This window comes from Pinus tabuliformis, chromosome 4_1, assembly GCF_031772625.1.
Source record: "Pinus tabuliformis cultivar Carrire ecotype Pingquan chromosome 4_1, CPIR1, whole genome shotgun sequence".
NCBI classification, from domain to species: domain Eukaryota; kingdom Viridiplantae; phylum Streptophyta; class Pinopsida; order Pinales; family Pinaceae; genus Pinus; species Pinus tabuliformis.
The window spans coordinates 54682709-54699002 of NC_142303.1; the positions used below are offsets into that span (position 1 = coordinate 54682709).

The following is a 16294-nucleotide window of genomic DNA, read 5'->3' on the forward strand; positions in this document are numbered from 1 at the left end:
AGGGTTTGTGAAGTTGCTAGTGAAGTTACCAGTTGCAGGAGGCCGAAATTGCAGGGTTGAAATTCTGTGAAGCAGTTGCAGCGGTTGAAGTTATAGTAGCGAAGTTGCAATATCGAAGTTCTGGAAGTTGCCTTGAAGGGGGTCTTGCTGGGGGCTAACTTGGAGCTTGAAGGGTTTGTTGGATTTGGTCCTTGGGTCTTGGAAGTCTCTTTGTAAGCATATTCTAAAGAAGAAGAGAAACATTTTTCTAGTTTTGCTTTGGCTTGGAGCCTATATCTTGTGTACTTTGTTTTGTTGTGATCTTCATTGTTTTGGTAATTGCGTGATGAACAAGATCTAATAAAGTAATAAAAGGCCAACACATATCACAAGTAATTATCAAGTAAGGAAAACCATTTATATAATATACAAGTCTCCAGATTTTCCAACAAACAGATCACCATATACCACAATCTGATAGGATCTACCAGTTGTGTCACTTATAGGAGTAGAGATTGAGGTGCACCTCATTTTTCAATGCCCCATATACTATGAGGTTAAAGGACGATATAATTTCCTATATAGAAAGTCAGGACGATCCCTCTCTACCTTCTTTTGGTATCCTGACCAGAGATGCCTATCCCTCTTCATTAGGGAGATATTTAGACACAAATATGAAATCCTACATACCTTGCCTCACTCTAGGACGCTTTGAATGATCACATTATACTTTCATGTTGATTTGACTGATCAGAGCAATGAGCGACATGTTGAGTTCCAAGGTATTTTAGATAGTAAAGCAATGAGACCTCAGGTTTCCCTTGAAGCCATCCCTGTGGGAGGGCAACCAATACCCTCGAGACCATTGCGGAGGTGTTGAACAACACGTCATTTCACTTACACTCGGAGCGTTAGAGGTTTTAGTACTAGATGGTTCCCTAATAACCCCCCCTTCTCCTTGACAATGTTTTACCACAGGCCTAGAAAGTTGTTGAGTTGGAGCTTAGTTAGGGGATTGAAATCTCCTGTAGGTTGGTGCCCATGAAACTTGTAAATTGGTGATTACTAAGGATTGGTGTCATCACCTCCTTGACAGGTTGGAACCTGCAATTTTTGTAAGTTGGTGCATATAGAGGATTGGTGTCCTCACAATTGGTTGTAATAAATTGAAGACTATTTTCAATTGTTTCTTCTTCAAGTTTTGACTTGTCTTTGATCTCTATGTTCATATGTTGTGAATGATTGATTATGTGATGGCACAAATGCACTCAAATACTCAAAAAATCATATTTATTATTATTATAAGATAGAAGATGATTACAATTTGAGGGAGGCCCCTAGCTATATACCGCCCTGGGTGCCTCTTGGTGAATGGGCATGATCTTTGATCATGCCCTTTGCATAATAACTACTTAACTAACTAATTTTTATATAACATTGCCTTCCTCCTAGAAAATGCTTTGTCCTCAAAGAATATGTAACGACAAATGTTGTTGACGAAATGCTTCAGTCTCCCAAGTAGCTTCTTCTTCTGGTAAGTCCTTCCACTTGATCAAGTATTCCTTGATTACACGAGATCAAAGCTTCTTTCCTCTGGTGGATATGATACCTTCTAGTTCTAAAATGACCCTTCATCATCTAAGGGTGGAAGCTTTGTTTGTGCTGATTGATGGTCGCCCAGTGCCCTTTTAAGGCAGGATACATGGAAGACATTGTGAACACGACTTTTATCTGGAAGGCTTAAACTATATGCAACTTGGCTGATCTTTTTGTTGATCTGGTATGGTTCATAAAACTTCGGTGCCAATTTATTTTTTCCTTTTTGTTTCCATGACAACTGCTTGTATGGCTGGAGCTTGACAAATTCTCCAACTTCAAATTTTCTTTCAGTTCTGTTTTGGTCAGCTTGTTGCTTCATACAGTTTCTTGCATTATTTAAATTTTCTTTTAGGGGTTGGACAATTTTTTGGGTTTCTTCTAGTTGGTTTTTAACAACTGGTAGATTTGTCTGGACAGTAGCTAGATCCTTCCATTTTGGAGGTTTGTACCCATACAAAGCTTGGAATGGAGTCATTTTCACTGACGTATGATAAGTAGAATTATACCACCATTCAACGAGATGCAATCACTGAACCCACTTATTTTGTTTTTCTGTAGCGTAACAACGTAGGTAGGCTTCCAAACATTTATTGACAACCCCCGCTTGTCCATCTATTTGAGGGTGGTAAGAGAAACTCATATTTAGGTAGGTTCCTATATGGTTGAACAACTCTTTTAAAAAATTACCCTTAAATTTGGCATCTCTATCACTCACAATGACTTTCAGAAACCCATGTAATTTATAAATATTTTTGTAGAATATCTCATTGATTTGTTTAGTTGAGTCTGATTTCTTCATTGCAATAAAGTGAGCATATTTGGTGAGTCTGTTGACTACTACGAAAATCTTATCCTTGCCTTCAGATACAGGTAATCCCTCAATAAAGTCCACTGATATTTCTTCCCATTTTTGATTCGGAATGTTTAAGGGGTGAAGTAATCCAGGTGTCATAATATTTTCACTTTTATTTCTTTGACATGTGTCACATTCTGCTACATACTTCTGAATATCATGACTCATCCCCTTCCAAAAGAATGATTGACATGCATTGTAGTAAGTTTTAAAGAATCCTACATGTCCGACTGACAGTGAATCATGTGACTCCTTGAGTATCTGGGATTTAAACTTGGAGTTTGAATTCAGATAGATTCTTCCTTTGAACCATAGAATGTCGTTCTTCCATTCAAATTTTGAGTTGTTTGGAAGGTTATTGATTATCGCCGTTATTTCTGGATCCTTAGCATACTCATTTCGAATCTCATTAAGCCATTCAAGAACAACAACCGAGACTACAAGTAGTGCAGGTTCTTCGTCTTTCCTAGACAGGGCATCTGCTACTAAATTGTATTTTCCCCTTTTATGTAGTATCTCCATGTCAAAGGCGATGATTTTTTCAATCCTTTTTTGTTGCTCTTTGGAAAGTGTTTTTTGTTGGAGGAGGTGCTGGAGATTGTTATGGTCTGTTCAAATGGAGAACTTACTTCCCAAAAGATATTGTCTCCACTTAGCCAGTGCGTGCATAATATCGAGCATTTCCTTGTTGTATGTGGACTTAAGACATTCTCTTTTATTGAGCTTCTTGCTTTCAAAAGCTATTGGATGCCCTTCTTGCATTAACACTGCACCTATACTGAATCCAGAAGCATCACAGTCGATGATAAATGGTTTAGAGAAATCTGGAGTTGCCAATACCGGGGCATTAGACATAACTTCTTTCAGTTCTTCAAAACACCTTCCTGCTTCCTCATTCCATTGAAATGAATTCTTCTTTAAAAGGTTTGTTAGAGGTGCAGTTATATGTGCATAATTTTTAATAAATCTTCGGTAATATCCAGTCAATCCTAAGAACCCTCTTAGCTTGGATATATTAACTGGTTTGGTCCATTCCTTTATAGCTTTGATTTTGTTAAGGTCCACTTTTACTCCTTCATGGGATATTATGTGTCCGAGATATTCTACTTCTTCCTTCCCAAAGGTACATTTGGATTTCTTGGCGTAGAACTGATGCTCTTTCAGTAGTGTAAGAACTTTATCCAGATGTTGTAGGTGCTCCTTCCAAGTTTTACTGTAAATTAAAATATCATCAAAGAATACTAATACAAACTTCTTAAGATATGGACGGAATAACTCGTTCATAGTGGCTTGGAATGTTGTTGGTGCATTGGTTAACCCAAAGGGCATTACTTTAAATTCATAGTGACCTTCGTGTGTTCGGAATGCCGTTTTTGGTATGTCTTTCAACCTGATTCTGATTTGGTAATAGCCTGACCTTAAGTCTAATTTTGAGAAGTATTTTGCACCATGTAGTTCATCCAACATTTCGTCGATAAAGGGAAGTGGGAATTTGTTTTTAATCGTTATTTTGTTTAATCCTCTATAATCAATGCATAACCTGAATGAATTGTCCTTCTTCCTTAGCAATACCACTGGAGCAGCATACGAACTCTTACTTTTCGAGATGATCCCACATTTTAAAAGGTCTTGGATTAATCTCTCAATTTTAGTCTTTTGGTGATGTGGATATCGATACGGCTTCATGTTCACGTGGTCTGATCCTGCTTTGACTTCTATTGTATGCTTGATTTCACTGTTAGGAGACATTTTCATGGGTAGGTCTTGGAATACCTTTTCATGCTTCTGAATTAGCTCTTGTACTTTCGGTGACTCTTCATTGATCATGTTTGCAGATAACATTTCTAACTGGTGACATTGTACTACATAAGCTGGTGCTCCTTTCCGAATCATCTTCATCATCTGGGATGACGACACGATATGATTATCTGGTGCTTGGAGTCCATATAACTTGTACCTATGCCCTTCCCAGTTAAAGCTTTTGAACTACTCTTGATGGTTGGTAGAGTAAGTGCTTAGGGTTCGTAGCCACTGGATACCTAAGACCACATCTACTCCTCCTAATGATACAATGAAGAACGGGGATTCTAAATTAAAGTCTTGAATCTGCAATTTGACCTTATGGCATTTCCCTACCTTTTCAATCTTCTTACCGTTGGCTACCATCACCTTCATGTTGGGTAAGGGAAATGAGAAAATGTTGAGTCTCTTTGCCACGGTTGCATCTAAAAAATTGTGGGTACTACCGGAGTCGATGAGAACCACTACTATGTCCTTTCAATTTTAGAGTCTAGGGTTGTGATATACCTGTCATAGCTGATAGTGACACTTGCGGAATACTTCCATCATCTAATTCTGGGGCATCTTCTGTTTCTTCTATCTTTGATTCATCACTGTTTGAATCATTAGTTGCCTCACAGTAATATAGGTTCTTTGTTTCTTTTCCTTTTGCACACCTATGTTTAGGGTCCCACTTCTCGCCATAGGGTTTGCATTTGCCTTTTTTTATCCTTTGCATTTCCATGTTAGATTTTTTGCCTTCTCGAAGATGTGGTCGAACATATCTTGGATTATCCGTATTCGCAGACTAGGGCATTCTTCGTCTTGAATATACTTTTTCCGATTTTGACCACAGAATCTATTCAAATTTCTTTTCAGCAACTTTTGCTTTTTGTTTTGCTACTTCTATTGATGTAATGTCATGAAGCTCAAGTTCTACTCGTAGATGAGTTTTAAGTCTAGAGATGTATGATTGAATTAGACGAGATTCTGATAACCCAGGTACTCTTGTTGCTAAGGTCTCCCATTCTCGAGTGTACTCATCCACATTTTCTTTTTGTTGCAATCTGATGAGTGTTGAAAAGAACTCTTCTTCCTTTACACCTTGGAATCTTTGGGTTACTCAATTTTTGCTACCATCGAATTTGGGTAGCTCAATTTTTGCTCTTCGTTGATACGTCGCTAACGTTGGAGCAAAAAGAGGGTATTGATTGGTGAATGTATTCCAAAGCTGCTTATTTGAAAAAGTCGTGTTACTATTTCCTTGATGGTGCGTGGGTGATTTTTTTGGAGACTCCTCTTTTTCATGAGAATTTACTGAATTTGTTGAATATGATGAATTGTGCTATTGATTACCTCCATCATCTTAGAGTAGTTGTTCGGGTGTAACCTTCATCCTTTCACACAAAGTGTTTAGCAACGTCATTGTCTGATTATGATTTATTTCGGATTTGATATAGTTCTGCCCGAGTTGTTGTTCTATTCGATTTGTCGTATCTTGTAGCTTCTTGATATCTTCAGAATGTCCGATAACCTTACTCTCAAGGTCGACTAGTTTTTGGTTGAAATCATCGGAGTGGCCAGTAATCCTATTCTCCAGATTAATCAATTTTTTATTTTTTTATTCTGAAATTGGTCATTTTCATTGCCGACATTGAACGAGTTTGTGGGGGTGTATATTTGTTTGCCAGCTTAACTTTCTTCCTTAAATTGACTATTTTGTTTTTTTAAAATAATTAAATTAAATTAATTAAATTATATCAATAACTAATTAATACCATATAACTATATGATTTAAGTTATAAACCTTTTATAATTATATACCCCATTGTACCAATCGTGACCTTATACAATTGCGTCCCTCTGGCAGGTTGAATAAGCCACGAGGTCAATGAACGCCGTCAGAGTTGCCCGAGACCGATATTTGACGGGGAGTCGGGGGTAGACAACGACTGGGTGTGGAAGACGTCGACAGGGACAGGTATGGAACCGGATGGGTGTGCAGAGGACTGCGGACAGGTGCGAATGCGGACAGATGAATGGGGCGGAAGCACAACGCAGGGATAACGGACAATGCAGGGACAACAGACGACGGGGGAGTAATACTGTGGACGACAGGACAGAGGGCGGAAAGACAAGGCGACAGAACAAGGGAGCGTGCACAGGTAATTGGGTAATGATGGAATGACAACAAAACAATGAGTGAATGGACAGGGCGCAGAGATGCTGATGTCGAGGATTGAAACCGCTTTAATACCAGATGGCACAAATGCGCTCAAATACTCAGAAAAATCATATTTATTATTATTATAAGATAGAAGATGATTACAATTTGAGGGAGGCCCCTGGCTATATACCACCCTGGGTGCCTCTTGGTGAATGGGCATGATCAAAAGATCATGCCCTTTGCCTAATAACTACTTAACTAACTAATTTTTATATAACATGTGATGTGAATTGAGTTTCAAGATTAACTAAGTGAAAAATTGTTAAAAGTAACGAAATACCGATTCACCCCCTCTCTTAGTATTTCCAATAGAGCTAGCACCATTGTCGCCCCCCTTGCCATTGGCTATCAAACTTGGGCGTTCTTGACATCATTGACCTCCAACCTTGTACTTATTCACTTAGTCTTCTACATGATCTGACTCAATGTTGCGGGGGAACGCCCTTGCCCCCCCTCGATCCCACTCCCAATCCGCGCTCGGGAGCGGGTCGGGAGCGCACTCCCCCAAAAAAAATGCTTCCTGCCTTTTCGAGAGCGTTTAGCCTTTTTTGCAATTTTTTTTTTTGCAGTAATGTTCCAAATGCAATTTTTTTTCAAAGAAACAAATAAGTTTTGAGTGGGGCAACTTAATGATCAAGCCTATGGCCCTAGTATTGATATGCGATTCATGGTAATGTTAAATTCTTAAAGTAAAAGTGACATTCTCCTTAATCTTCATTTTCATCCTTTTACTTAAATTTTTAACATTACCATGAAATGACTCAGGATGTTTGAGAGTGGTTCCGACCTCATTGGATTTCATATGGAGAAAGTAGAATTTTAGATTTCATTCAAAATCCAGCAGACTTATTAGTTTTTCAAGATTTCAGGATTGCAATGTTTCCATTGAATTTTGTCATGTATTAGGGTATGGAACTCGTATTTAATCAAGAGCACCAATCCCTCTATGTACCTTGATGTTAGTGACATTGGTTGTCGAACTCCTCTATCATGACCCTCCTAAAAATGTACGCATCACTCAAACAAAATCTTGACTTGACATGCTATGCTTTTTCTATCTTATGTTAATGCTTAGAGGGTGATATTAATGACAAAGATCCCTATACAGATATAGAGGTAATGACAAAGATACCTTTGGATATTAATGCTTAGAGGGTGATATTATTGACAAGATCCCGATTTTCCAACAAGACTAAAAAACTAGACATTTCTCGTGGTGGCAAGAGGCCCAAGCATAAGCAATAGATAATAGATTTACTTGTCTTTTCTAGTTTCTAGTAGTTTTTATAACTATTGACTCTTTCATATTTATTATGATATTTTTTTAAACAATATATGACAATTTAAGTTTGAAGTTGGCAATTATAACTCATTAGTAATGAATAATGAATATGATGCTTCATGAAAGTTGAAAGTTGTTTCATTTCATTTGATAACATTTCATTTCATGTTAGATATTATTTGTTGTACTGGTTACACGTAGCTTACAAGTACAACTTTGGTGATCAATGATGATAAATGTTATATATTGAATTTTGAAAGCTTGAAACTTTAAGATTGATGAATCACGAGACTCAATATGTTGTATGTTACTATGTTACTAACTTGTGGACGTGGTCGATGAAGATTATAACTTCTAGATGATTGTTGTTATATGGTTCAATCTATGTTTGTTTGTTTGTTTGTTTGTTTTTTTTTTTTTTTTTTTTTTTTTTTTTTTTATGTTTTTTATATCTAATTCATAATTCTACATGTTTTTGTTGACATATATGTATCAAAATATAAAAATATATAAAATATATATATTATATAAAAAAATGCTCTGGGATTCACTCCCAAACTGGGAGCTTTTGAAAATGTCGCTCCCGCACCTGTTTTCCTTCCAGCTCCCCGCTTTCGCTCCCCGCTTTCGCTCCCGCTCCCAAGTAACACTGATCTGACTATATACATGTTTATGAGGATGCCCTATTATTGTATCCTTTTTTACTTCATTTTATCATAGATTTAGCTTTGGCATTTTCTAGGAGTTGGTTTTGCACTCCACATTGTATTCGTATTGTTTGTAACCTTCAGTACCGTTGGCCTATTTATGGTAATTCATTGGACATTAATAATTTTTTTTATCCTATCTTATCTGTCGGATGTAATTGAGTCCCATTGACCTACTTTTCTGTTGACATTAATATAATTTACTTAGCTAGCTCCTAGTTTCAATTTCTTACACGGGGTTTGAGGTTGTGTCCTCTCAATGCCTAAGCAGATGGAATATTATGATGTATAATTGATACACTCTTTTGTCTCAGGGTGCAGCTGGTGTTCTGGTCCCAGGGGGATTTGGTGATCGAGGTGTGCAAGGAAAAATACTGGCAGCAAAATATGCACGCGAAAATCGAATACCCTATCTTGGCATTTGCTTGGGGATGCAGATTGCTGTCATTGAATTTGCACGTTCTGTGCGTTCTCTTTCTTTTGTGATTATTTTCTAAAATCCAGTGAACGATAGCATAGGGAGATTTAAATTATTTGCCAAATTCCGTACGTATTCTATGTTTGGCAGGTTCTTGGTTTGGAGGGTGCCAATAGTGCAGAATTTGACCCAGAAACTCAACATCCTTGTGTCATTTTCATGCCGGAGGTAAATCTTTTGTGCAGCAGGAATGCTTTTCTAAGAAACATGAACAAAATTATATTAATTTCTGTGGAGGAACTAGAGGAATTAATGTGAAAGTGGAGTCTCATGAGTGAAAGCATTGGTAAGTCCGTGATGTAAATGGTTTTTTAAAATAAATTACAGGGGTCAAAGACCTATATGGGGAGTACAATGCGGCTTGGTTCAAGGACAACATTTTTTCGAACTGCTGATTGTGTTACTGCTAAGCTGTATGCATCATTTATACCCTTCTTTATTACATATGGACACTTTTTTTTGCTAAGGTTCACTAATCTGGAAAACTTAATTATTTGCATTACAAATTAAACCACAGAAGGAAGGAAAGAAGGGAAGAAATTGAATTAGAGACTCTAGTGACCAAATGATAGGTCAATCGACTCAAGTGAACATCCAGTATTAATATCCAAGCAGAGGGGTATTCCTCTAGTGAAAATATTTACATTAATATCAGATTACTGAGAATATTGATTTATCAGTAGAATATTTTTATAGCATTTTTGTTGGGAGTAGTCCACTGCTGTTTTTATAAACATTTGATGTACACACCTATTTAAAATTATTGTATCTTTTAGGGTGACTAAATCTGATATATTTAATGTTCATTTGTTTTGAAGATATGGAAATGTTTCTTCTGTGGACGAGAGACATCGGCATAGATATGAGGTGGGATAATTAACATCTGTGCTCCATAGTGATTTGGGACTTCTGTTAGAGAATATTAAAAACTTCATTCCTGAAGCCTTTATGCAGCGAATGAAAGTTTCACAACGTTGGATGGCAATGTCAAATGTTTTGACTTTTAATTTATTTCAGACCACCTAAAACATTCTTTCTTGCAGGTCAATCCTATCATGGTAGAAGACCTAGAAAAGGCTGGGCTTATATTTGTTGGGAGGGATGAAAGTGGTAATCGGATGGAGGTAAATAGGTCTATCATTATTGATTCTCAACTAAATGAATGTCGAACTATGAATCCAATCACACATTTCTGTATTGATGGATGCTTTGTTTCTTGAATAGATAATGGAGTTAGTTGGCCATCCCTTCTATGTTGGAGTTCAATTTCACCCAGAATTCAAATCACGACCAGGCAAACCATCTGCAGTTTTCTTAGGTATTATATTCCATATCTTCTTTGATATATAAGAAGAGCAATGAAATACAGTGAAAAATTAGATGTGATGCAATTTGTTAATGTCATTAATTTGTTGCATTTTGGAGATGTACTGTCACATTTCAGCTTTGTATATTTTTTCCAAATGGCATTTGTGATTTTTTCCTTGAAAATTGTGTTAACGGTGAAAAATCAAAGAAAGAGGCATGTTGCCGCAAAATCTAGCAGGCCTCGTGCAAAGCTTCACTAGGTGGAACCAGACCAGCGTTGCATGATCCCCCCACCGACCCCAGCGCCCAAGGATCTAAGGCGGGAACCGTGTCTCATACGGATCCTTGGGCGAACCTCTGGCAGAACCGCGGATTCAAAAATTGGATCCGCGGTTCCGTCGTTTTGAGGCAATTCCTAGAAATTCAGAATTGCGTGGGCCCGACCCACGGTTCCATATTCCCGATCCATGAATTTGGAAAAGGATCCGCCGCAGATCCGTGGAGTTTCGGGCATGGATCCGCATGGATCGCAAGCAGATCTAGAGGGAGACAAGCGGTTCCGTGGGGGCCTAATTTCTAATTATTCTTTTTAAATTTTTTCTTTGACTTAAGTTGGGTTGGCGCTTCTCAGACACTCCCAAGGTGCTCCCTAGATGCTTCGTAGATGCTCCTTCATGGTAATGTTTGACATTCTCCTTTATCTTTCATTTTCATCCTTTTACTTAAATTTTTAACATTACCATGAAATGACTCGGGATGTTTGAGAGTGGTTCCAGCCTCATTGCACTTCATATGGAGAAAATAGAATTTCATATCCTATTTAAAATTCAACAGACTTAACAATTCTCAGGAATTTAGGAACAATGGGATTGTGGCATTTCATTAGATTATATCATGTATAAGGGTATGTGATTGACATTTAATCAAGAGCACCAAGTCCTATATGTACCCTAGTGTTGGTAGTGTTAATTGTTGAACTCCTTTGTCACGGCCTTAGTAAAAACTTACCTTTCAATCAAGTCAAAATCATTGGTCAAGCATGTTAAGCTTTTACTACCATATTTTAAGGCTTGGATTAGGTAGTTTGATCAAAATTGGGCAACATTGACTAATATCCATAGACAATCGAGGTAGAGGCAAATGATAGACAAGAAGAGAAGAATCTAGATTCTAGATGGTTGATGCTCGAATAATCAATCATTGATGTGCAATGAATGTCATATCTATCTTCATTTATGTACAAATATGCATGTTTTCATATCTTCTACAACTAATTTGGTATTTTGGATGTTTTTTTTAATATAAATGCATAAACATATAAAAAATTATATATCTATCTATCTATCTATATATATAGTAGACACCTTCGAGATGCTTTGCTTCCTAGAGTTTTGGAAAATGATGCTTCTGATGGTTCGCTTCCAAAAAACATACCCGCTTTGTCCCAGCGTCGTGCAACATTGAACCAGACCTTATAGAAACAAGAGAAAGGGTTGTCACGTAACAACCTTTCTCTTGCTCTTTAGTGGTATTAGACCACAAAGGAGGCTTCCCTAAATCACTTAAAGGATATTTTAATACTATGGCTCAAGGAGATGGATAAGAGGTTTATAATATGGGATAGAGTATCGACAAAGCCTAGAAATGCCTAGATATTCTATGCTATAGTTCAAGTACTCTATTCCTAGACCAAGGAGATGGTTGTTATAAGTTAGGGTTTGGTTGATATGCAATGATTGGGTGCACAATGCCATATAACAACTAGAGAAAGGGCCTTTTTAAAGATAATCGATAAAGGGGAGTTAAGGCCTTCAAATAAACACCTAGGACTAGGGCCACTTAATGAAAAAATAGGGCTGAAAAACATACATAAACAACAAATAAGGATGAAGTCATCCCCAAAAAGGAAGAATTAACATTGCGACAATGCTAGATTTTGCTTTTATGTGATTTATTGATGCAATTCCTAAATTATGAATCATAGACATGTAACACAAATTCAAATTTTATGCCATTTTTCTGCCGTAAAACCCTAGTGGCTAACCCTAGATGTCTAGGAACAAGGTTAAGGACATGAAATTTAATAAATTTTATGGATGATCAACACAATAATGATTAGTGCCTTATTGTAAATGTGTTTGACAGAGTCTTCTAGGGTTAAAATTCCATGGAAAGATTTTGATAGAGTAAGGGGGGATGATTGGGACGCCCACTTTTAAAACCCCAACGATTTTCCTTGTGAGGGGAGAATTTAAATATAAGGAGTGCACAATCCGAGTTTCCTTATAGGCTTCAAGAGAACAATTTTTCATAATATAATGGAGCAAGATTTTAAAATAGAATTAGCATTTAGTGATGGAACAAAATAGAAACACTACTAGCATAAATACAATATTCAAAATACAAAAGGTAAAGCATGAAACTTGCAAAATTCTTCAAGAAACACTTCTTTCAATCCCAGGAAAACATCTCCACAGAAAAGAGCATCTCGTCATGAATTCACACCATATAGAAGTCACATCTTTGCCTAGGTAGTGAAAAAGGGCCAATTCACAATCTTTGCTAGAGAAGAGTGATAAAATGTGTGATGATAAAATGAAATAAGGGGAGCCTCTATTTATATGAGGCTTATCACCCTTATTTTTACAAAAATACAAGTAAAATCCCTATTTCAAGTTTAGTTGAGTGTTCGACAAGTGTGTGGTTGCAAGAGAACTTCATAATAGATCAAAAACATAACAAATAATGCCAATGTGTTGGATAAAGACTCCTCCACTATGATATCATCCTCCAAATGAGCTCAAAATGTCTCAAGTAGAAGAAAAATAGGCCAATGAGAGATCCATACTCCAATAAGGTAGCTCAAAGTGCATGGGTATGCCTCCAAAGTGCTTCCAATCCAAGACATCATCACCAAGGTGCCATATGCCACCCTCTAAAGGGAAAGAGGGGTGATGTGGCACCAATATGCTCAAGGGTTGGGGTCAAATAGTGATGTGCAAGCCCTCCCCTATCATCTTAAGGATAACTGGATTTGTCCAAACCCCCTGATGTGTCCTGAATCCCAAAAATCAGACACGATTCGTTGGGACATGTGTCCCATGAGCGTGTCCAACGTGTCTTGGAGAGTGGGATTCGAGGGACACGTGAATCCCGACAGCATGTCTTGATTTCGGGACACGTGTCCCCTAAAAAAGTGTGTTGCGTGGCCAATAAAGCCTGATTTGGGCTCATTTGGCACTCATTCTTGAGTGTGTGGGAACTTGTAGCAAAGGGTTTGAGAGGATTTTGGAGGTGATTCAAGCAACAAGAAAGTGCATTTTGCTTCTATTTTTTTGCATTTTATTACTGCAATTTGCATGCGCATTTTGTTTACAAGTTTGTGCATTTTTTTCTTTACTTTTTACAACATTCATGGCTCGATCAAGGGCAGTAGGGAAGGGGCAAAGGAAGGGGAAGAATGTCTCCATTGGTGATGCCCCTCCTATTCCAATTTCATCAGGGTCTGTAAGTGTTCCCTCTATTGGAAGTGGGGCTGCAACAACAACTTCAAATGTTGAGGGCAGAATGAATTTAGAAAGACAACAGGCTCAAGGAAATAAATATCCCTTGTGGAAGCATGTCACAAGAGATCAAGGGCCAGCTAGCAAGTTGAAGGGAGGAGGCATTGTTGCTTGGAAATGCAACTATTGCAACAATCATTTCAAGAGCACTTATTATCGTGTGAAAGGTCATTTGTTGGATTTACTAGGCTGTGGAATTGGAACATGTACACAGGTGTCTTTAACTAAGAGGAAAGAAATGGAAAAAGAGGCCAATGCTGGTGTGGCAAGGGTGGTTGCATCATCTGAAAAAACAAGAATGATGATCCCCTTCCATTCTTGAGGAAAAACAACAACAAATTTCCATTTAAGAGCTTTGGTGGGGGTGTTGGTCAAGCAACAAAAAGAAAGGCAATAGCACCTGGTCCAATGGACAAGATTTTTCAGAAAGAGAAACGAAAAGAGCTTGATCTCACCATTACATTTTTCTTCTATCAAAACTTCATATCCTTTAATGTTGCACGCTCACGTTCATTTTTTGAGATGCGCCGAGCTCTAACTCAAGGGGCTCCATCAGGTTATGTGCCTCCTGGATTAGAGAAGCTTAGAACCACATTGTTGACCAAGGCAAAGAAAGATGTGGAAAAAATGCTTGAGCCTATTAAATCAACATGGCCAACATCTAGGGTTAGTATTGTTTCTAATGGATGGACAGATCCATCATGCCACCCACTCATCAACTTCATGACGTCTTCCTTGAATGGACTGGTTTTCTTGAAATCAGTGGATGCACTTGGACAATACAAGGATGCACAATATATTGGTGAGTTGTTCATTAAAGTTATTGAAGATGTAGGTGTTGATTCTTGTGTGCAAATCATTACAGATAATGCACCTGTTTGCAAGGCTGTTGACATGATTGTGGAAGCTAAATATCCACAAGCATTTTGGACAACTTGCATTGTCCATTCCTTGAATTTAGCACTTAAATCTATTGCTTCTAATGTGCCTTGGATTGGAAGTGTTATTGAGGATGCATGACATATCTGCAACTTTGTACAAAATCATACAAATGCCCTCACAATCTACAAGGAGTACACCAATCTATCATTGTTGAAGATTGCAGATACACAATTTGCCTCTTCAGTCATCATGTTGAAGAGGTTTAGGGAGGTCAAGACCGCTCTTGGGGCCATGGTTATTTTAGAGTTTTGGTCTTTTTGGAGAAAGACAAATCACGCTGCCTCAAAAAGAGTCAAGGACACAGTGTTAGATGATGCTTGGTGGGAGAGGATAGATCTCACTATTAAGATCATGGACCCTATCATTGCTTCGGTACTATTTGCAGATATAGACCAACCCATCCTAGGAGAGGTTTATGAGGGATGGGATTCCATGATTGAGTCCGTGAGGACCATTATTTTACAGAGTGAGTGACCTGAGTATGAGACATCATCAGAGGCCTTCTTCACCACCATACAGGATTGTTAGCAGATGGGACAAGAACTGAACACCTTTGCATTGTTTGGCTCACTCATTGAACCCAAAATACTACAACCATGAGTGGTTGAATGGTGGACCTTCCTGCAGATTCCCTCCTCACATGGATGGTGAAATTTCACAGGGGAGGAAGGATGCATTGAGGTAGATTTTTCAGGATAGAGCATCCCTTGATGAGGTGGGGGATGCCTTTGCAGAGTTTTCTACTGGCACTGGTCGATTTGCAGGCTATGATGTGATTAGAGACAGGGGGGCTAAGAAGCCCTATTCGTGGTGGGCAACTCATGGGGCAACAAGCCCTCCTTTACAACAATTATCCATGAGGCTCTTCTCTCAGGTGACTTCATCCTCTTGTTGCGAGAGGAATTGGAGCACATATGGAAATCTGTATAGTGTCAAGAAGAGTAGGTTTGAGTAGTCCAGGGCAGGGACAATGGTATATGTGCACACCAACCTTCATCTTATTTACAGGCAAAGGGACAAGTGGTTGAAGGGAAAGCCAAAGATGTGGGATGTCTTTCCTGATGATATGGGTTTGGACAACAGTGTTGAGTTGGCATTGGCCAACTTGGATCTTAATGACCTAGTGCTAGAGTGTTAAAATTGGCAACTAGTGCCAAACTCCATATGGGTCACCTTATTTATGTCAGTTGATATTTTTCTTGGATTCCTCTCTCCGAGAGGTGTAGGATTGATCTAAAGATCATCCGATTCCGACATGTATATATGGAGATATGCATTTATTTGTATCATTGACAAATTGTCAAGGTTGCCCAGCAAGTAAAACAAACACTTTTACCCCCCAGCTCATCCTCAACGTTGCATTTAAATAAAGGAGACCTCAAGTCATTTTAAGAGCACATCATCTTATGATCTCTCTCTCCACTTGTTTGGGTTTGTCTTCTCACAAGGAGGATGTGGTGGAAAGAAAGATCTAAGACCTTAAGCCACAACAAAGAGGAGGCCCTAGCTGCAATAAAGGCGAAGCCCTAGCCGCAGCAAGAAGGAGCCCTATGACAGCGGAAGGAGCCTAGAAGAGT

General features: G+C 38.2%; 1 protein-coding gene across 1 annotated transcript in view; it reads left to right on the forward strand.

Annotated features, from left to right (window-relative positions):
* The window catches only part of LOC149174121 (uncharacterized), a 193035-nt gene that overhangs the window by 155321 nt on the left and 21420 nt on the right, over positions 1–16294 (forward strand). The window contains exons 16-21 of the mRNA XM_089419184.1: positions 8741–8890; positions 8995–9072; positions 9232–9317; positions 9723–9771; positions 9948–10028; positions 10129–10222. Coding sequence (XP_089275310.1) covers positions 8741–8890; positions 8995–9072; positions 9232–9317; positions 9723–9771; positions 9948–10028; positions 10129–10222 — 538 coding nt within the window. The remainder of the gene's footprint in view (positions 1–8740; positions 8891–8994; positions 9073–9231; positions 9318–9722; positions 9772–9947; positions 10029–10128; positions 10223–16294) is intronic.